The 23,136-nt window shown below is 44.3% G+C and overlaps 1 protein-coding gene across 2 annotated transcripts in view; it reads right to left on the reverse strand.

Moving 5' to 3' along the window:
* LOC147731457 (protein argonaute-1) overlaps positions 1–14,284 on the reverse strand; it is a 418,093-nt gene extending 403,809 nt beyond the window's left edge. The window contains exon 1 of one of the 2 annotated variants that reach the window (XM_086956498.1): positions 14,076–14,284. In XM_086956498.1, coding sequence (XP_086812624.1) covers positions 14,076–14,100 — 25 coding nt within the window. In that variant the 5' untranslated portion in view covers positions 14,101–14,284. The remainder of the gene's footprint in view (positions 1–14,075) is intronic. The other variant, XM_086956499.1, reaches the window with a different exon arrangement.
* Positions 14,285–23,136: the final 8,852 nt, after the last annotated feature.

Genomic DNA, 23,136 nt, shown 5'->3' on the forward strand with positions numbered 1-23,136 from the left:
TGTTGATGGTCATTGCAAAAGCGAGTTGCACCGGAAACTGTAAACGTTCAGTATTGGAAAGATTATGGTGGGCCAGGGAGCCGATATTTAACAATTTTTTCTTTCTTTTTTTTTGTTGCCAGAAACCCTCGCGGGAGTGTACTCAACAACTTCCCAAAGTTTCATGGCGATCGGATGAATGGTGCAGTAATGCATAAAGGACAAACAGACACTATATATCTGTATCTATATATATATATATATATATATATATATATATATATATATATATATAGATTCATGGCGATCGGATGAATGGTGCAGTAATGCATAAAGGACAAACAGATTTTATATATATATATATATATATGTTTGCGCCCTGCCCGTGATGCGCACAAAGGACCCTTTCTAAGAAGAAGGTCACAGAGACATGGGAAAATGTGGAAGTTAGCCGAGGTATCGGAGTATCGGTGACCCACCATCACGAACCGTTAAGCACCGAGGAGCAGCTGTTGTACAGCAGGTCAAGACTGCTTGATAAGACGCCGCCACTGGGTTTGCGTTTTCAGACTGGGTGCCTACAAAATTGTGATGGTTGAAAGAAGGGGACACAGAGCGAAAGTTTTCATCTCGCCACGATCTTCCTGCATGCATGGAGTTTTGTAAGCTGCATTGTGGGACTGGTAGTCCCCGAGATTTGGAGCAGCGGTAAAGACTCAGTGCAGGTGTGCCCCATTCCACTGGGAAGGAGGAGCCGTGATAAAAGACTGTTGTAGGAGGAATGCGATCATTTGGATCCCAGGCATTGAGAAAAGCGAGGAGCTGAAACCGGTCTGCCGTTTGAAAAATCCAAATAAACAGCCTGTGAAGCCCCGTTTGGTGTCTTTTGTTTTTTGAACCGGTTGGTGAGAAGTGTTCGACTTTATATATATATATATATATATCTTCCCCATCATTTGATCTATCAGGAATATTCTTAGACACTTACTAATGGCTTTGTTTGTCCACTTCTGACGATATAACTGTGGTCGTTTTTCCCTGCGCCACTAGAAGCATTAGGAGATATCAGTAATCGGCTGATTGCTGTTTTTTCAATAGAATTTAGGCTTTATAAGCATATACACAATAGATAGTCACACACTGCACTTTATATCACTAGAGGGTGTTTTTAAATGGCAATGCCAGCACATAAGCATAGCAGCGAGCAATAGAATTTGGCACCATAAAGTTGTGTTTTATGAGATAGGCTAATGGGCAATACAAGTAGTATAAAGCCAGAAGTTTTGACTTTGTAAATTTGCGTATTTGCACGGATATTATTTTATTGTATAATATGATGTATTAAAATATATACTGGACAATTATATTGACAAATGTATAAGCCAACCTAGGAACACATTTACGATAAGTATTTGTACGTTTTATTGCTAACATCTGCTGCAATATGACAATGACAGTGTTTGTTTGAAGCTATTATATAAGGTTAATAATGTTACATTATTATCATGCCATTACCAATTTTTTGTATTAAGCACACGAATTGTACATATGAACATGTAAATATATGAATTTGGGGCCAATTGGCGTTTTAAACACGATACCCGGTACGAATTGGGAGCAGTAATCAAATGTATTGGAACATTAATGTTACTGTCAAAACATACGTTTATGGGTTTTAACCTTTACTATTGAGACATATATTTTTGTCAACACCGTCGTGGTAATAACATGTATATTATGATGTTATAATGTAAGCAATAATCAGTGCCAATGCAAGCAACATGGACTGTAGCCACTATAAGATGGAGACACCAGAAATTAGCTGTTGCACTAGAGGTACCTTTCCTCTTTCTATGTTCATGCTATTGTGTTTGGCGACATTGGGTGTTTTAAATTGCACTATTCAGCCTCGCCGTTTGTCAAGTGAGCAAGGACACAGCCTCGTGTCCGAAATGTGTCTTGAGGCATGCACCGTTCCTTTGATTTGAAGCTATGAATAAATGTAATCTGATTATGGCATATTACTGAGTCCGTGTTCCTGTTTTAAGTGCGTTCAGGCACTGGGAAGCTTTGGAGTCGATATATATATATATATATATATATATATATATATATATATATATATATATTAGCAGCCCATCCCGACGTTGTCCGGGTATGAATTGCTGCCAGCCAGTAGGATTTCGTTTTGATAGCATTTCTTATCTGTGACAGGCCTGTGAAACGCTCAGATTCACAGTGCACTGCTGATGCACTTAAAAGTGCGCGTTCAGTAGTGTGTGAACTCGAGTTTCCCTACTTTAGTTTTCCTTGCAATATTATATAGCGCGAACTCGACAACATGGCATGAGCACAATTTACATTATTGAAGAACACATTCATTTGTGGTAGGCACGGGGAGACAAAGCGATTTGCCTGGAATCACAGGATGTTGCGCTGATGCCGAGATTCAAACGTAGCTCCTCAGCTCACAAGTTTGCAATTCTAGAACTTGTGGCGGGAGGTGTCTAAAAGTGTATGTCGGTGCTGGCCATCAATGAGAGACCTGTGCATTTTTCCAATCGGGGGTGAAAAAATATGAGTATGTTGCTGGAGATGTGGGCCGCCGTGCCACCAATGTACTTACCGGGGGAGGGTAAACACCCATTATTCCGCAACTTTCTTTCCGCGTACCATCACTCCGCATACTTTTATTACGAAAGTACCATGACTCCGCAATGCCATTATAACGCATGGCATTACATTTTATATGCTTTTACCACGCATACATTTACAAGGAAATTCGTTGTAAATGCATGAATGGTAAAAGCATGTTTTTTTTTAATGTTTGGATAAGGTAAGTATGGGTATAGAGGTATATGTTTTGGGGTGCTGAGGTATATGTTATGGGGTGTTTGGGTATTTTAAGGGTTCAGATATAGTTTTGGGTTATGGGGTACAGGGATAGGTATGGGTTTTAGGGTACAATGCTAGGTTTGGGTTTTGGGGTATAGGAGTATTTTTAGGGTTAGGTTTGGGTTTTGGGGTACAGGGTATTAAGGGTTCAGGGCTAGGTTTGGGTTTTGGGGTACAGGGGTATTTGTAGGGTTCAGGGGTAGGTTTGGGTTTTGGGGTACAGTGGTATTTTAAGGGTTCAGGGCTAGGTTTGGGTTTTGGGGAACAGGGGTATTTTTAAGGTTTAGGGATAGGTTTGGGTTTTGGGGTACAGGGCTTATTTATAGGGTTAAGATGCGTTAGTGTTTAAAGGTGTTGGGGTATTTTAAGGAGTAAGGGTGAGTTATGATTATGGGGCGCAGGGGTATTTAAAGGGAGCAGGGTGGACACCCGGAGCTGGAATGTACAGAACATGGGAAGAAAAAACAATGAAATATTGGGCACAACGCTTGCTTTTTTTTACCGTAATCCCGCGCCCTGCACACGCCCACAGCACACGATATGAGACATGGAATGAAGGGCGGAACGTACCACACATCCCCAGTGTTTGTCACGCCCACAGCACAACGCACACACGCCCACAAGGGACTACTTTGCTAGCACAGTTCTTTTACCTTTTAAATGTATATGGTGGGGGTCTGCATAGCCTATGTCCTTCTGATGCAACTGCCCTTTCCAACGCTGTATTGGGTGTTGTGATTGGTGCTGTAGTTCCTGAGATTACCCGCCTCAAAGGTTTGGGCTCTCTCTTTATTATATTAGTATAGATATATATATATATATAAATATAGATATATATATAGATATCTATACTACTATAATAAAGGAGAAAGTTTCAGGCTTTGAGGTGGGTAAACTCCGGAACCACTGCGCCAATCTACACACCCGATACACCGTAGAAATCGTCTGGGTGTATAGATGGTTATAGGCTATATAAAGTTTAAAAATAAACCTTATTCAAAAAATTAAAATTTAAAAAAAAGTAGTCCCCCCCCCCCAAAGTAGCGCCGGCCGCGACGTGCGTGCTCTCGTCGAGGAGCGGTGTCAGAGCGGCGTCAGAGGAGCTCCGGCCATGGCGCGGGGGAGGAGCAGTCACGTGAAGAGCAGCACGGAGAGGAGGACATGGCGCGGGGGAGGAGCGGCGGCGGACAAGCGGTGAGGAGCAGAGCGGCGAGGAGCTGTGAACTCAGGAGCGCTGGAAAAGGTAAGCAGGCGGGTGTCGGGCCAGGCGGGGAACGGCCAAAAGGCAATGTCAGGGCAGGCGGGGGTCGGGGATTGACTCAGGCCACGCGAGGGTCGGGCCAGGTGGCAGGTGGGGGATAGGGCGGGCGGGGCCACGGGCTGCAGGTGGGGAATGGACAAAAGGCAATGTCGGGGCAGGCAGGGGTCGGGGAAGGCGGGGGACGGTGATTGACTCAGGCCACGCGAGGGTTGGGCCAGGTGCCAGGCGGGGGATGGGCTGGGCGGGGGCACGGGCTGTTGGGCAATGTCGGGGCAGGCGGGGGTAGGGGGAAGCCTGAAAGCTCCCGGACAAGGTCGGGACGGGCTGCTAGTATATATATATATCAAAAAAGCTATCTCACTGGTTCAACTGTGAGATTAACAGCCAGAAAACAACCCTACATAGCTATGTATGATGTAGGACAAAAAAGTCTTACTCTTCTCCAAAGGCACATCTCTACATTAGACAAAAACAAAAAAATCCCAAAAATTGCTTTTGCAATCTAAGCCCTCGTTTTTCAATCTCAAATTTCACAACACTAAAAACTAGTCCAGAGACATTTTCAAAATCGTAGAGTACCAGACATATAAAGCCCCAACTGCCCAATCTAACGCTCATAACTTCAATGACCTAGCCAAACACAAACAAAAACAATTCTGAAGATCATGCATGATATTGACAGGCTCACATCACCCAGAACCTGAACAAATTCCTCTCACGACAAAAAACCATCACATTCATGGTCCTCCTTTAGTACCATTTCAAGACATTAATTGGGAGGAGCAATTGAAGCACTAAACCTTCGCTCTATTCCACTGATCAGATGCAACTTTCCCTTGGCAAGAAACATCCTGAGGTCTTCCTGCTCAAATGGTTATAAATCATAAATTCCACTTGTGCAAGGCATTTTTCCAGATATGGTTTAGAAGTGTTCTATGTTCAACTCAAATTCAAAATGATCTAATGCGGACCTTGACAACTATAGGCCAATTCCAGGGCTACTCCTCAATTACAAAGGGAGAGATGGGGGTAATATCCTTGCAAATCCTCCAGCAGAATTAAAATACCACAAAATGATGTGATGGTAATTAGCGGTAGGCCTAATTTAGGCCAAATACTTATCTACATATGATAGCTATGTATCCCTTTTTGGGCTAAGAATTGCCTACTGATACACATGATTCAGAAAAGTGGGTGGTGATGAACAGAGTGTCTGAATTAAGCAGACCACTCTTACCCAGTCCAAAGATCAGGGCTTGATCCATCACCGTTATTTAGCTCACTGCACCATCCCAGCTCAGAACCTGGCTATATGCAAATTAGTCTGTCCCTGGCCCAGTGCATCATGGGAACAGGGCAGACCAAACTACCAAGCCAATTCTTCACCAGAAAGGAGACAAGCTTCCGGGGACCGGTTTCTGGCATTTCAGCCGTCGTCGGCCCGGCTTGCTTGAATCCTGATGGTGCAGTGAGCAAGGGACTCATGTCTGAGTATGCCCTGCCACACCTATAGTGGCCAAAAACGATTCAGAAAAGGGGGTGGTGATGAACAGAGTGTCTGAATTAAGCAGACCACTCTTACCCAGTCCAAAGATCAGGGCTTGATCCATCACCGTTATTTAGCTCACTGCACCATCCCAGCTCAGAACGTGGCTATATGCAAATTAGTCTGTCCCTGGCCCAGTGCATCATGGGAACAGGGCAGACCAAACTACCAAGCCAATTCTTCACCAGAAAGGAGACAAGCTTCCGGGGACCGGTTTCTGACATTTCAGCAGTCGTCGGCCCGGCTTGCTTGAATCCTGATGGTGCAGTGAGCAAGGGACTCATGTCCGAGTATACCCTGCCACAACTATGGTGGCCAAAAACGATTCAGAAAAGGGGGTGGTGATGAACAGAGTGTCTGAATTAAGCAGACCACTCTTACCCAGTCCAAAGATCAGGGCTTGATCCATCACCGTTATTTAGCTCACTGCACCATCCCAGCTCAGAACCTGGCTATATGCAAATTAGTCTGTCCCTGGCCCAGTGCATCATGGGAACAGGGCAGACCAAACTACCAAGCCAATTCTTCACCAGAAAGGAGACAAGCTTCCGGGGACCGGTTTCTGGCATTTCAGCCGTCGTCGGCCCGGCTTGCTTGAATCCTGATGGTGCAGTGAGCAAGGGACTCATGTCTGAGTATACCCTGCCACACCTATAGTGGCCAAAAACGATTCAGAAAAGGGGGTGGTGATGAACAGAGTGTCTGAATTAAGCAGACCACTCTTACCCAGTCCAAAGATCAGGGCTTGATCCATCACCGTTATTTAGCTCACTGCACCATCCGAGAATTGGCTTGGTAGTTTGGTCTGCCCTGTTCCCATCATGCACTGGGACAGGAACAGACTAATTTGCATGTAGCCAGGTTCTGAGCTGGGATGGTGCAGTGAGCTAAAAAACAGTGATGGATCAAGCCCTGATCTTTGGACTGGGTAAGAGTGGTCTGCTTAATTCAGGCACTCTGTTCATCACCACCCCCTTTTCTGAATCATTTTGTCCACCATAAGCGTGGAAGGATATACTCAGATGTGAGTCCCTTGCTCATTGCACCATCAGGATTCAAGCAAGCCGGGCCGACGGCTAAAATGCCAGAAACTGGTCCCTGGAAGCTTGTTTCCTTCCCAGTATAAGAATTGTCTTGGTAGTTTGGTTTGCCCTGTTCCCATCATGCACTGGGACAGGAACAGACTAATTTGCATGTAGCCAGGTTCTGAGCTGGGATGGTGCAGTGAGCTAAAAAACGGTGATGGATCAAGCCCTGATCTTTGGACTGGGTAAGAGTGGTCTGCTTAATTCAGACACTCTGTTCATCACCACCCCCTTTTCTGAATTACTGATACACATGGGCATGCCAGTTATATTGAATGAGGACGCCTCACCCACATTTTGTGGCATGCTTCATCCTTGAAGACCTCATCTCACCCTAGTAAATGGTATTATTAGGGCAGACTAAACCACAATATGAGGGAATTCTTGATATTAGTTGTGCTGGATAAGCAGGGGATCCAAATAAATTAATATTAGATATACCTTGAGTTATACTCAAAGATAAACCTTTATTAGCTGGTACCTCAGGTATGTTTAAAAAACATACGATTGGGGGTTGGATGCTGCTTTGGTTTATAGACCAATGCATCCGTGTCAAGCCAACATGTTTCTGCCCTCTCTAGTGCTGATAACGGTCAGAGGCATTCATCAAGACAATAAGGATCCCTATGTCTTATTCTAATTACTTAAAAGAACAAGTGCACAGTTGTTATGAAGGAAATTCCTACCCTGGCAAGGGATAATGATGGGATAATCATGCATCTAGGTCTAGGTGGAGGAGGTACCCTCTGTAGTCACACATTCATCAAGAGGTATGAGCTTGGTAACCAGAATCGGTTGGTGCATAGAAGGCAAGTAGGTTACCAAGCCAGAAGCATGATTATCTCATCATTAGGGAACCAAACATATCCTTTGGTTTACCTCAAGGTATTTCTAATAATTACTTATCTGGGTCCCCTGCCCAGCACATCTAAAATCAAGAACTTCCTCATAATGAGGTTGAGTGCGTCCTGGCAGAATCATCTTACCAGGGGAAATGAGGTAGCAAAGGATGAAGTATGTCACAAATCGTGGGCGAGGCTTCCTAATCCACTTAACTGGCATGTACATGTCTATCAGGGACACATGCTGTCATATATAAATTAAGGTTTGGCCTACATTAGGCATACCTTAAATTACTTTTCCATCTTTGAGTGGTATTCAATTGCAGGGCTACCCTTCCTGGCTAAAGTCATAGAGAAATGTGTGGCTACCAAGTTGGAGAAATATACACTGGAAAACCAGTTATAGACACTCCATCTCTCTGGTTGCACAGTAACATTTGGGTGCAGGGCGGTACTCGTCTCTCTCAAGGTATGTGGGATTACATATATTGTTCTTGTAATTCACAATATTACCACAACATTTCTCCAACATACTGCAATATTAAAAAAGTTTCTGTACATCTATATTAGATATAAACCCAATAACAGCACTGCAATATTTGTATTGTGCTTACTACCTCAAAGTTGAGGGTCGAAGCTCTTGCCTACATGAGTAGCACGCAACACTGGGTAGGATGTGTGATTGGAAGGTTCTTTTCTGTTTTGATCCTATATGGCAGGTGTTTGCACGTTGTGTGTTATGACCACCGAGATGCGGTTATCATGTTATGGGATGCCGTGCATAGCAGTGTGATGGATGGAGGTGTGTGAGGTGCACAGTTTATCATTTCCAGTAAGCTGGTAGCTTTTATCAGTCTATTGGTCCCTTTATTGGATTTCTTATGAACACAGGACACAGGACACTAAGCTGTTTACCGCATAGGGTTTTTCATTCTGAGAGCTAGTCAGTTGATGTGGTGAACTGCATTATATTCTTATTTAATATGATTGTCATTGTGAGATGTCAGGAGGAAGTTATAGTACGTAGTTAGTTGGGACCTGCAGTGGTGGACTAAAATAGAGCCCTCTGGTGGACAGAAGTATGCGACAAATCTCTTCACTTCTTCCATGCCTGGTCAGTTGATAAGTGGTTTGTTGTTATGAATTGGTACAGTACTGGGTAACAGACTTGACCTTTAGCGGTCCTGTCTTATGTGGGAGTAGGAGGGCCAAGCACTATAAGGAAATTATTATCCAGATTGTCTGAAGTACAATCTGCTGCACTAATGTCAAGTGCTATAGTATTTAGACAGGGGCAGGAGGGTTATATATGAATTAACATTATAAAGATAATACCCAGGCTGGACTAAGATGAGCTGTTCATAACTTAACTGGATACAGAAAGTTGTTAGAGGGTTTTCCAACATGAGAACACTGTGCTGGTGGGGCTGTCACATATCTGTGGACTACAGATGTTACTTGTACTGGGTTCCATCTCAGGGTTGTGGAACAGTGTAGTGATCTAATAAACAGCTTATTAAGAAAGGACTACAAATCGGGAAAACGCAAAATGAATGTGAACCTATCATGTGCAAATACTGCTTGAGCGCATTAGTCCCCATTTTTTCATCAAACGCCATCTTCAGGAAACATTCGCACTGGAGAGATCTTGCATTGTCTCAGGGGGAAAGGGCATGCTATTATAAATGGGTGTACTTTACTTAATGTTACCAGATGAATCAGTGTCAACAGGATACAGAGTTTCACTCATGGGGATAGTTCAACGCAACGCATTCTGGATGCTGTAGTTCTATTCACTTTAGCTGCTGCACTCCAATTGCTCTTGCACATTTATAAACACGTATTTGCACAGGAAAAGTGCAGCTCACGATGGCCGTTGGTGATAGTGGGAGATCTGGTAGCACTTGCAGGGATTTTGTAATAGTGTGACATAATAAAATTGAGTGAGGAGTATGGCTGCATCATGCACTGCTGACTTTATACACCTCCCCCCCCCCCCAAAAGCCACCGCTCCAAAAGTAAAAATACTCCACATAATGTTTCACAAGTTCTACTGAACACCTAAAAAATCGAGCAGAGGGGAACTAACTGGTGCCTCACCCCAGGTAATCTTCTAATGTCTTTGAAGGTCATTCTTCTAATGTCTACGCAGCAACATCGAGAAGGATTGTGATACAGCAGAACCCTGTTGCAATTAACGATATCTGGTACTGAAACAGATCACCACCTTAGAAAAAGTTGAGGATTCCTCGCTATATTACCTTGCTACTTTTTAATTTACCTCTTTGATTCTAAGTAACACAAACCCACTGTGTAAGGTTTGCCTGCTTTACAAGAGAAATACTGAACAGCTGATCAAGTCTGCGGATGGTAAATATGAATAGGAAGTGTTGTTAATGGTATGAGGTTCCTATCCTTGAGTGTGGCCAGATGGAGAGTGGTTACTATTAAGGTATTCTACTGAGGATGCTAAGGAAGGGAAATATAAAGTAAAAGTGGTGGGACGTAGGTGTGAAGATAACACGGAATTAGTTGAATTGCAGTTGTACCTCTCTTACTTTGATATGTTTGTTGAAATTTCTGGTCATTGCCTGCCAAGTCCCTGAACCCTGTATCACAACACCGCAAAAGCACTATCAGTTTAGCAAAAGGCAACTCATCTGACTGCGGCGTACCAAGCTTTTCCCACTCATCTATCACAATAGAATAACCTATTTTCACCACTCAGTAAGTACATTCATACCAACACTCGCTTATTGCCCAAAATTGCTTCTCGTCCTCGCGATTATTTAATTTCAGCCCTCCCTGGCAGAATTTAGCACTTCCCCAGTCGCTATTTTTCTCTTTACACCACACCCTCATGTTCAGTTCCATGCAGTTAGAGCTACTAGGCCCGAGCACGCACTGCCCTCAACACCGACCCCGCCCCCCCCCCCCCCCCCCACTCCGCGCCCCCCCTCCCTTTTCCCTCTCTATAAACCCCCTTTCACTCCTCCACTCGAACAGATTTCAATTTGCATTTGTTTAGTGTATTTCCATCATCATTAGTTTCAGCCCGTTTGCCAGACTACCCATCCTCCCTCCACTCTACCCCTTAAATCGTGCTCCTTCTGCCACGGGTAGGCCATCTGCAGCTTCAAAGACACTGTGTGCAGGACACGAGTCTCTCCATGCCACAGGCTCCAACGGATATTGGTACAGACGTCCGTGCTTGTATCACGGCACGCTGCAGACTGTGGTACATTTTTAATGTCCTATCTACTCTATATGTCACAGATCAACATTCAGGAGTCACGTGTCTGCCCATGCCCCCTTTGCCTCATGTTTGTACGGAAGTATTCTCTACCCACTTCCACCTACGGGTCACGGACCAGAAATATTCTCCGTCTTCCACGTTCCCGGATACTGCAGATTAAGACAGTAGCCAGTTTGAGAACGTCTCCAAGGCTTTCAGGGACAACAGCAACTCATCCAAGAAATATTACACATTAAGGCGCATAAGTAATCTCAACCACTTGTCTCAGAATCCTAGGATATTACAGATTAGGGCACAGGAAACTTAAACCATCATCCAGGCAGGGTCGGACTGGGACAGTGAGTAGGCCCGCACACCAAAGTTAAAGTGGCTCCCATTAACGAAGCTGATAGCTGAAAAAGTGGTAATAAAAAGGTAAATCACAGTAAAAACCGGCGTCATGAAATCGGCCCACAACTAAGAAAGGACCACACACTGATCTGTCAGATCACCCCGTCGGGCACTGCCCGATGGCCCTACAGGACAGTTCGCCCCTGCACCCAGGCATGCGTTTGAGGTGTAGCTTGCATCATTCTTGAATGAAAGACGTTTCCACCTGCCCTAAGAGAAAGTCTATATTATATTTGTGACTATTTAGTGTTTTGTAGGATTTATATAGTATATCACATGCCTGATGAGTCATAAGCAATACCAGGTGAGCTGGTAGGAGTCTATTCCTCCCTAGTGTGTGTTTATATCATGGCCGGTGTGGGAAGAGTATTGATGTCATGCATGAGGTTCAAATCGGTGCTCCAGAACTCGCAGTGCTTATACACAGAGTGGAGTTAAGAGGTGCAACAGATAGTCCCAGGTGTTTATGCTTACCACCAAAAGGCACTATGACGTTGGGATGTACTTGTTGGAAAGTTACAAGAAGTTTGTGTGTATTGTATCGAAGTGTTTTGGGGCAATGCGTGAACATGAAAATTGATTCAAAGGAAAGGACTCAATGGAGAGGGGCAATTAGGTTTCTAGCTTCCCTTCTAATGAGAAATCAGCACCCCAATTCGACAATTTGGAGTATACCTCTATGGTGCAAAGATTTTCCCTGTACATGCAGCATGCAACTAACTAGCACAGTAATACATAGTGACATGCCAGCACTTAATAAAACACAAATATATTTGTATTGGATTTTTTCAAATAACTTTCAATAAAGAACTTTGAACAAAGTAACAAACGTTGGTCACTAAGATAAAAATAGGCAAATAAGAAATTAAACCAAAATACAAGGCCATGCCTATGAGAGGAGGTACGTTTGGCACTTTTTTTTGACGATATCATACCATCAAAAACTACCAGACGCTTATCAGTATCAACCATTTGTTTCTACCAGGGAGACAACTTTCTGCCACTGGCAGTGCATGATAGCAGCAATGGTGGTCTCCTGTAACACACTGCTCTTCGGTTTGCCAAAGTACTCATAATGAAAATGCCAAAATCTAGTCTCCAGCAGCAAGGACAGTCACCAAAGAAGTTGGACCTAACAAAGCCAATAACACTAAATTATCTTAATTCCCCGTCTTTCCAGCACTCTTTCACCCGATTACGAGTTAATTCTATCCATAGAAACACATGATAGTTGATAAATGCTGTGACAGTTGTGTTCGTACGCATGTGTATCTTATTACAATGCTAATTACAATTTTTAACTTTATTCACTTTCAAGACTATCAAGGAACAAATGCGTAGTGGATAGTAATGAATAATATCTGTCACGATTCAGAGACAAATTACTTAAATAAATAGTAATAATTTATAATGTGCACATTCACTACACTATACACAAAGGTTTATTCCAGTTTTTGAAAAATGTAAAAACAAGGAGCTTCACATTAAGAATAGCCACCCTCAGTTATGTTCATTTTAACGATTTAACTCCTCTCCCCCCCCCCCCCCGTCCCCCCAATCCATCCCACCAGAGATCCTTTCAAATATGTAATGGGTGACCCAATTTAAGGATAGATAGCTCAAATAAATTTGTCACATTAATCAGAGATTGAAAAAGTGTTTACCAAGACTACACGTCTCGACTTTAAGTGCTGCACAGCAGCCTGTAGTAGCAGTCCGTAGTAAACTACTTCTGTCATCCTTGATTAGCACTACAAATTGCAACTCCAATGGTGCATCACACAAGGGGCATAGGTGAGCAAAAATACCCCACTCTATTGGTAGTCTTGCACACCAGATCCCATGCACTACCGCATCCCAGTCATAAGGAAGTATACGTCTTATCCTATAGTAAGCCAAAGTCTTTCTCCATACCATTTAAGGTCCAGACTGCGCCTACAGAGGCTGAGTGCTGAACAGCTTGTGCATCACCCCTACCCTAAATCACCTATGGTGCACACAGGGCCCGAACCAGTCGGAGACGAACTCATCCAAGGAATGTACATAAGCTAGGAATGGGTCTTTCATTTTTCCTAGCAAACTGTAAAGTGGTACCTTCCAGAGGTGCCTGACATTAAGATGCCAGGATCCTGCCACACGTGCCCTCCCCATTACAGGCGGTTATCGACAAGCCAGCCGCACATTCTTGGATAATTTCCATCATTAAACAAATATTTCAGCAGAATATAGATCCGTAATATCCAAAGAATCTACACATTAATGGTGGGTTCTTCTCTCTAACCTCCATCGCCCACACACACAAATACGGATGTCTCCGCCCAAGGTATGCTAGTGTACTGCCCATTAGTAATGCCGTAATCTCCAGTGGTGGTGTGTACTTAGTGCACATTTGTCCACGAAAAAGGATGCAGCAAATTAGGGCACAGACTTAGGGTGCACGTGTCTCTGCTTACAATAGTTGCGCTTGCACATCTACACTGCATTGGTGGTCTTACGCATTCCAAATATGCCCAAGTGGAGCATTTAGTTAGCCTTTGCCCCTAAAAGTCGATACGGAGAGCCCTTCTTCCTCCTCAGATTGGATACTAGTGCACTCGTTCCATTCCTCTGGACATGCACGGAGGCCCTTTTCTCTTCCACAGAAGCAGATACCTTCTTGATGTACACATTAGACCTCCGCCCCACCACCTGCTTCCATCCCATGTACAGCCTGACTGATGTGACTGACACCTGTGAGTGTTTTGAGGAGCTCATAACCTCAGATACCCCCTCCACACCCCTGTGAGATGAGTAGTTCTCAGGGATACATATACCCACTTACCTGCTGTGGAGGGTCCTGCTTCCATCCCATATACCCTAAGTGATGGGGCACTTGTGTGAGTGCTGGATTGCTCTTGCAGCTGCTGCTGTTCTGTCTGTCTCCCCTGCTCTCTGTTGCCCCCTCCCCCTTTTCTGCTCAGGCTCTGCCTTTGGCTGCAGCAGACCCCCAGTTCTCAGGGCTACAGCTACTACAGCCAGGGACCCGCGCATGCGCACCACAGGGGCCATTCTGGGGACCTTGCGATCGAAGAGGGACTATATTTTACAGACCGTTGCTGCTGAAACAGAAGATAGACTTTTGTAAACAACTGTATTAGGTGCGTGGATGACGTCCTACTCCATAGAAAACACGGTACAAAACCAAAGAAAGACTAGTACACTCAAACGTATCGTAGACAGAGACGAAGGACTTACGCAAAAGACTGACAGGACGAGTACCAGAAGCGACGAAATTTTTGAAGCAGAATAAAATCAGGAGCCAAAAGAACAACATTAAAGGGAACGTGATTTTGGAATTGTGAAACCCAGGTTCGAATTTCGGCGTCGGCTCAATATCCTATGATTCCTGGCAAATCACTTCATTTCCCGCGCCGACCAAAAATGAACGCATACATGCCAACATTTCAGAAGAGCAAAGTGGGAGAATTAACAAAATAATCGGGAGAATGGGGCATTGAATCGGGTTAACGGCATGTATGGGCTTTGGAAGTGGCTGCTGTAGGATCGGACTTTTGAAATGTAAATGCACGTGTTTTTTTTTTAACTTTCAGATGCACGGAGCGCAATGGCAGGCAGAGAGAGGGTGATGCAAGTGTTGTGCACTGGCCTGGCAGGTTGCTGGCAGTGCATGCACTCCTCCTCCCCCTCCTGTATGGCAGCCCAGGCTGTAACAGCTTCCCCGCGCACACACAGCCGCCCCAGTACTTCACACGTCTTTAAAAGACCATTGCCTTGTTAATGACGCTTTGTTGGTTTTTCACCCCTACTAGAGCCCCTGCATCGCCACTCTGAATATTGCTGGAAGAATTAGCACCTTACACAATACCAAACCCTGTCAGCTAAAACCCCTGAGAAATCGGGTTTTTGCTTGCAGGAATCGGGAGGCGGGAGACTAACCTTGAAATCGGTAGTCTCACGCCTGAATCGGGAGGGTTGGCATGTCTGTGAACGTGTCCTTGTGTAATGTAACTGGTGCTCATGTAAAGAGCGCTCCACTAGTTTCGTGTCGAGTTCGTGCGATACAAAACTGAACAAATAAATCGCCAGTTTCCAAATCGTGCGTCGCCTGGACATCCTGCGATTCTGGTCCAAAAAAAAATCGCTGTGGCCAAAAAATGACTGCCCTTGTGTAACGTAATCTGGTGCGCATGTAAAGCGCTCCAGTGCTTTTTGCCCGAGTTCACGCAATAAAAACAAGCATTAGAAATGCAATAGGGCTCGGATTTATTTGAGTTTGAGCTAATGACATTGTAAATGGCAATGTCTTTTCGCCATGTGTTATGGAGTGTGAGCATGTGGTGTGTAGTGGAATTATGTGGGTTGGATTGGAATTGTAGCAATGGTGGCATGCTGTGCTTTAGATGAATATGTTTAAAAGTAAAGTGTACCATACTGCGATTGCTACAATAGTTAATTGTGGATGCGTTAACAATTGATGCGTGCGCTGATGGCTGGTGGTGTGTGTGCCTGCCTGTAGAAATTGTGCACTGATGGCTGGTGGTGTGTGTGCTTGGTGGAAGAGTGCACTGCCGGCTGGAGGTGTGTGTGCCTGGTGGAAGGGTGCACTGACGGCTGGTGGGTGTGTGCTTGGTAAAAGTGTGCACAGATGGCTGGTGGTGTGTGTGTTTGGTGAAAGCGTGCTCTGACGGTTGCTGGTGAGTGTGATAGAGCGCGCAGTCCACCCGGGTCACCGAGATTACTAATTTCTTACACGCACTGGGCCCTGGCGTGCAAATTTAGATACAACAATGACATTTGGGTGAACCGGGTGATGATTACTTTTGTTTCTCCTCCTGCACGCTGCTATGAGCAATTAAAGTTTGGTTTCACCTCTGCTTACCATGTACCCGACTTACCACAGGCACATCACTTATGACAGATCTGGAGCTATCAGGGAAATAGTAGACAGGGGCCTAGGAAAATACTCTTTATAAATCAGTACATACTTATCCACAATTTTTGTAAAATGACCACAGACACCTGATGATGTTAAGAGTTTTATATAGAAGTTCAAAGAAAATATGACAAGGCAATAAGTGAAATGCAGAATAATGCGTCAATCATCAGTATCAAAACCACTAGGTAACTATGAATTAAAACTAGGACCATTTGAGTATATGGGAAGACTAAAGGTAGGAATTTAGAACAGAACTAGTCACTGCAACTTTATACTAGGACATGGGATATGAACGGGATCTATAACATTTATCTAGGCTATTATGCTATCTTGCTAAGCTCACGGCAATCATACTAAGGGAAAAGGGAAAAACGGGAACATACTAATAAAATATAACAGTTTGGCAATTCTCTAAAGGTGGGGAGAGAAGTGGAACAATTCTAATAAACAATTGCATATAACTTGCTTTTTTTCAAGGTGATAGAGCAATATCACAGGCAAGAGTGCTTTATTAAGAAAATGGAGAGAGAGAGAGAGAAAGAGAGAGAGACGCAAACCCACAGACTAATAATTACCTAATTCAGAATGAAGACCAACCCTGGCCACGGGTCAGATGGAAGGACGGGGACAAGGACCCTCAGAAAAGGAATGCCAGAATGCGAGCAGGTACAGCTCACGGGCAGTCAGGACAGGATACCCCTCAGGATTTGGGATCAGGACTGGGCTCACCAAGGTACGACCAACACCCACAGCTTCGGAAGCAACGCCTGCGTTACCCCTCTCTGCAAGTAATCCGCCAGTAACCCCGATTGGGTTTTCGAATTTCCCAGCAAAGTGCTTCGCCAGCACTTAGGATTATTTCCACCTCTTATGAGTTTGTGGAAAGTATGGACAGAGTGCTCCGCAGCACTTTAGATTGAGCACCTATAGAGTTCGTAGGGTCAGTGACAGGTCTGCTACTCGGACAAGTCGGACAATTTTCCTAAGCTAAACTAGGGCAGTTATACTGTTTTGGGGTCCCTCAGACCACCCACTAATGTTGCAAGTGACAGTTTCCCACATTATGATTGGTCAGGAGAGGTGGTGCGGTCATTACCACCTCCTAGAATTCAGTGTTCCCATCATTATTATTCAATTTTGCACACCCGCCCCTTGGGTTCACGTTCCCAGGCATAGGAATACAGAATACAATACAAGTGTACAGCATATAGCAACAGTGTTTCTTGGTTCAAGGTGCAATACTACATCTTCGGGACGGGTTCTCAGGCGCATCGTGCTTCAGGAGCCAACTGGCTTGTTTTAGCTTCTGCGCAGTAGAGTTTTTCCCTGGTCACGAGTCGGAGCCCAGCAGAGCCTCAAGTATGGCTCCACTCCCGAATTTCCCAGCCCCAGAGACGCGGTACATGAAAAGTAAGCGAGAACAAATTAAAATCACATATAAAATGATCACACGGTATACCATGATGAAATTCTAAACATCCCTTACTTTATAATAACTATAGCATTACTGTTTAGTGCGAAAAGACAGATAGGCTGAAGCAGCGGTAGCAAGCAGAGAGCGTGGTGAGAGACAAGCGGCCATTTTTGCATCAGTGCGCATGAGCAATACAATCCCTCCAGAATGCGAGTGCGTCACATCACATGGGTATGACCGACGCATGCGCAGACTGAACTTCAGCGAAGCAGCCGTTTCTTTAGTGCAAGCTTCGTTAGTATGGGAAAGACATACAAGCAAGCATCCTGGGGACACCCGCGTGTTTGGAAAAACGCTTAATAAATGACGAACAACTGGATTAATGTGATTATACATTTAGGCAAGGTTCTTGTATGTGAGCAAGGCGCTTTACATGTGAATCCTTGCTCCATCAATCCCCTCTTTGATGATATTTACTATCATCACCACATAAAGGAAACAGATGCCAACTTTTTCTCATTCATCCACATCACTCATTTGGATTTCAACAAACTTATTGTTGAGTTTTCTTTCAGCTTCTCTATGAGAGTGGTGATTTTTCACCTTTTTGTAGACTTCATTCCTTAATTCTTCTAATTCTAGTTTATCAATATTTCTCTTCACCCCCCTCTTATTTACTGTATATTTCTTTTTGCATTTCTTGCATTTGCAGCAAATGAAAATGATCAATACAACTACGCCTATTACAACTATTGGCATCAGTATTTTCCATAAAATATTTCTACCTAGGTTAGTAAACCAACTACCTATAGAGGAGAGACCTCCAGTCAGTCTCGTCCAGGCACTGTCAACCTCCAATGGTTTGAGTTCTTTTTCCAAATTAGTTATGTTTTTCACATATTGTTTTAATTCGATACTTTTATCAGGAATGTAAGTGCAACAATGTTGCGCTTTCAGCATTCTACAGACTCCGCCCTCTTTTGCTAATAGGGTGTCAAGGGCAACACGGTTTTGCAAAACCATTGATCTGATCGCAACCATTTCAGTATTGACCATCAGGAATCCAGCAGCAGTGTCCGTTGATAGCCGGTCCACTACTGTAGACAATTTGCAGATTCTATGAGTGTTCAGAACTACCCCCATTCCAGGTATCAGTGCACTAAAAATATCACCTATAATTTCACCTACACTTTCACGTTTACTACGCACTAAGCCATTAGTCTCTTCATCGCTTCCAGCTGCGTTATTCACATGGTATATTTTCGGGAAAACAATGCCAAAGTAGCAGCTTCCATACCAGTGGTCCGGCAATTTGAAATAAGCCTTGTTCCCACATATATAATATATTCCGGGAAACACAGGTTCTGACCCATTTTTGAAACCCCAACCTCCAATTACCTTGTAATTATGTTCACACTCGCTGGAACCGATGAATACATTGTTATAATACTCTGTCTTTTCCCCATGGATACAAAGTTTCCCCTTTCGTTCAAAATCCAACAACAAGGCAGGATTAGCTTCGCCTTGCGAGGTGTTATCCATGTGCTCAGCCCACCTAGGGACTCTATCCTTTTCGTCATTTGCTTTCTTCTGAAACTTTTCTCTCCTTCTGTCTGCCATCTTTATGAACATCTTTTCCTGCTCTTGCAGAGAACAGGTCAGATTAGCTTGTCTTGCTTCGTCTAAATCTATGTTGCCTATAGTCAGAAAATATTCTCCCATATAACGGGTCACGTCACTTTTAATATGTACAAGGTTCAGGTGTCCTCTAATACGAAGCTCAGAAAATACTACGTCAGCATTTGAATAATAGTACTGCAAAGTGCTCCTATAAAACAAGCTAGCTAATATACTACAGGAAATTCCATAGGTTAAAGGTAGATGGTGATATGTCACGCCTTCAGCCACTGAGGTTGGTAGCTTCATGCAGACATAACAGTCTTCTATTTCCATAGCTTCTACGTAATGCACTAACAAGTTAGCAAAAACATTTAAATGTGTCCTGTTTCTCATTTTGTGAAAGTGTAGTCCATCCTCATCTGATGCTTCTAAATTAGGTCGTGTGTGTGTCAGACTTACTAGTTTGTCACGTCTTTCTAAGCTTCGTGGTGTCTCTGCAGTCGGTACAGCCCCTACGTCTACTGCTTCTGGTTCAGTAGGGGACAAGTTAGGATTTTTACTTATCATAAAAGGTAGAAAAACTGTTAGTCCTATCCACATTACTATTAGCATTGCTATACTACACAAGCATATCTTACAGCAAGTTTTAAGACACCCACATCTGGATCTTCCAGAGACATTCGGATCAGACATTTTTTAGCTTACAGGTGGCTTTTGCTACCCCTCTTCGTTTCTTTGTACCAGAGGCTCACTTCGGGTCTTTCTCAAGGAGGGTCTTCGTCAGAACTCCGATCAGCGATGGACTCTTCGTCACTGTTGCCACTGTGGTGAGGCTCGTCAATTTCCTCCAACACAAAGTAAGTCCATTCAGGGCTCCGATACAGTCGGTTCTGTTTCTTTACTCTGTCGCTTTTTCTTAGCGATTTGCCTTGGGCTGCCTTTCTTTCACTTTCAGCCCTTTTTCGGTCTTTCAGTTTTTCTTCGACTGTCTTTAGTCTGAGCCTCAGTCTCTTGACGTATCGGGGTGCACTTCTGCCTCCGTGCCTCCCAGTAGTTGAGGAAACTTGGCCTTCTTCGTGCACTCTCTTTACTTTTTGTTGTGGCACCTCTGTTTCCCTGCCTGTCTGACTAGTTCCAGGTCTTTCATCTATTTCTTCTGCCTGGTCCCTAATCTGACCCTGCTCAGATTCAAATCGTACTTGCTTTTTATTTTTAGTTGCTTTTATTTCGGTTGTCTGAGCACGTTGGTCTATTTCTATCTGTTCCTGTTCATGCTCTTCGATCTCTTCGTTTTCTTCTGCATGAACGTCAGCTCTAATTATTATCTGTCCCTCTCCAGTCTCCGGAGTTTCAGGAGGAGTTTCGATGTCTTGATCTGACCCTACTTGGCCTACTTCCTGATCAGGTGTACTGTGATTTTCGTTGACCTGACCTTCTTCCTCTATTTCTAGCTCACCTGGACTATCCCACTCACTGTCTAAGTAGGAATATTTCCTGGTTCGTATTGGGTCATGAACCTGGTCGTTGGCGGGGAACCATTCAACGTCTCGACTTGTGCTCGGCAGTTCGATGCCAGCTAGCTCCGGACTTTCCTCCTCGGAAGCCTCTTCAGCTGTGCTGCCTTCAGCTCCAGTCGCATTTTCTCCAGTTACCCGCTTTGTGTGGCTGGCGTGGATCCACTTCGGTACACCAGCACACTTTACAGCAGTTGTAGTGACGAGGATCACTTGTCGTGGCTTTCCCCACCTTGGTTTCAGGCAACTGCTCCGGGTGTGTTTCTTTAATGCCACCCAATCTCCTGGTTGCAGTTTATGTGCTGGAGTCTTTGGCCACTCGTCTTCTGTCTCTCCAATCTGCTGAGAGAGAGAACGCACTTGGTCACCCAGCTGCTTGCAGTATTCTAATACCATATCATCAGAAATGCTTAGCAGTTTGTGTCCGGGTACCCATGCCTGTCGCATCACTCTTCCCATCAACACTTCATGGGGACTTAGGCCAGTTTTTCTGTTCGGGATACTTCTCAAACTCATCAGCACAAGGGGTAAAGCCTCTATCCAGTTCATCTTTGTGGAATCACACATTTTGGCCAATCTGGATTTCAGGGTGCCATTTATTTGCTCCACTACCCCAGAAGCCTCTGGACGGTAGGCACAATGCAGTCTTTGCTTCATTTTGAATGCTTTACAGAGTTCTTCTAGGACATCGTTGGCAAAATGCCCACCTTGGTCCGTTTCGATTGTCTCGGGAATTCCGTACCTAGGTATCAACTCCCTGAGCAATAACTTGGCTGTAGTTAGGGCATCATTTTTCTTTGCGGGATACGCTTCCACCCACCGGGAGAATAGGCAAACTATGACTAAGATATATCTATACCCTTGACACCTAGGCATTGTTATAAAGTCTGCCTGCATTCTGACAAAGGGACCTACTGCCTTTCCGATATTACTCTGTTCTACCACAGTCCTTTTTCCTGCATTGAATTGCTGACACACTAGGCACCTCTGGCAAAGCCTTTCCGCCTGGTTCCTGAATTTTGAATTACAGAACACCTTGTCAAACACCCGACACATTGCGTCCCTTCCCATATGTGTTGGTTCATGTATCATTCTGACCATGGGGTCTATCAGGCTGTCAGGCAATACAGGCACCTCAGTCGAGTTTACCACCACACCATCATCTCTCAATTTGCATCCCTCTGCTGCCCACCTGCCTTTTTCTTGCCTGTCTGTTGCCTGTTGCGAATCCTTTAATTCTTCCCACGTTGACACATTCTCAAACAACATAAGTTGGCAGCTGGTTCCACCCCACAACGCAATTTGGAGGGACATTTGGTATCGGGCACAAAACTGGGCAATTTGGTCAGCGTACCTATTACCGGCGGTCACATCATCATTCCCAGATTTGTGAGCCGCGCACTTGACCACAGCCAATTCTTTGGGCAATTGGATAGCTTCCAGTAAGTTATGCACCACCTTTCCATTTCTGATAGGGGTGCCTGAGGAAGTCATGAATTCTCTTTGCAACCACAATTGGCCGAAGTCATGAACAACCCCGTAACAGTACTGGCTGTCGGTGTAAACAGTTATTCTCTTGTTCTTACCCCTCTTACATGCTCTGGTTAACGCGATGAGCTCTGCCACTTGTGCAGATTTAGGACATTGCACCGGGAAATGGTTACATTTTCAGCACCAATCAAAATTCTCTCATACTTAGTCAGCCGACTAGGTGTGAGGTACTGGGTCTTAGTTCTAGTCAGTAGGATTACAACAGAATGAGGAACATATACAGTGACGTGATGTCCCATGACAATGTTCTCACTCTGTACCAGACTGACGCAAGTAGCAGCCACTGCTTTCAGGCATCCAGGTAATCCAGCAGCCACCGGATCTAGGGTGGCCGAAAAATAGGCCACCGGTCGTCTAATTAATCCGTGCTCCTGGGTCAGGACTGAAAGAGCACAATTCTCTCTCGTGTCACAGAATAGTTCAAAGGGCTTACTGTAATCAGGCATACCCAATGCAGGAGCGGTACATAGACAGTTTCTCAGAGTTACCCAAGCGTTCATGCTTTCACTGTCCCAACTGACGGGGTCTTCTACTCCTTTCTTGGTCATTTTTATCAGGGGTTTTGCTAGAGCCGCAAATCCTACAATCCATTGTCTGCAGTAACCCACAACTCCTAAGAACATTCTCACCTCTTTCTGTGTTCTGGGCAGTTCCATTGCTTTAATTATTTTGATTATTTCTGTAGTAACTTTCTTGATTCCTTTTTCTATCTGGTGCCCCAGATACTTCACTGAGTTTTTACAAAATTGTAACTTGTCAGGTGACACTTTATGTCCTCCTTTTCCTAGGTGATTCAGCAAGGCAATTGTGTCAGTGACACAGTCCGTCTGGGTTTTAGATGCCACTA

Source organism: Lissotriton vulgaris, chromosome 2_1, assembly GCF_964263255.1.
Source record: "Lissotriton vulgaris chromosome 2_1, aLisVul1.2, whole genome shotgun sequence".
Taxonomy (NCBI): Eukaryota; Metazoa; Chordata; class Amphibia; order Caudata; family Salamandridae; genus Lissotriton; species Lissotriton vulgaris.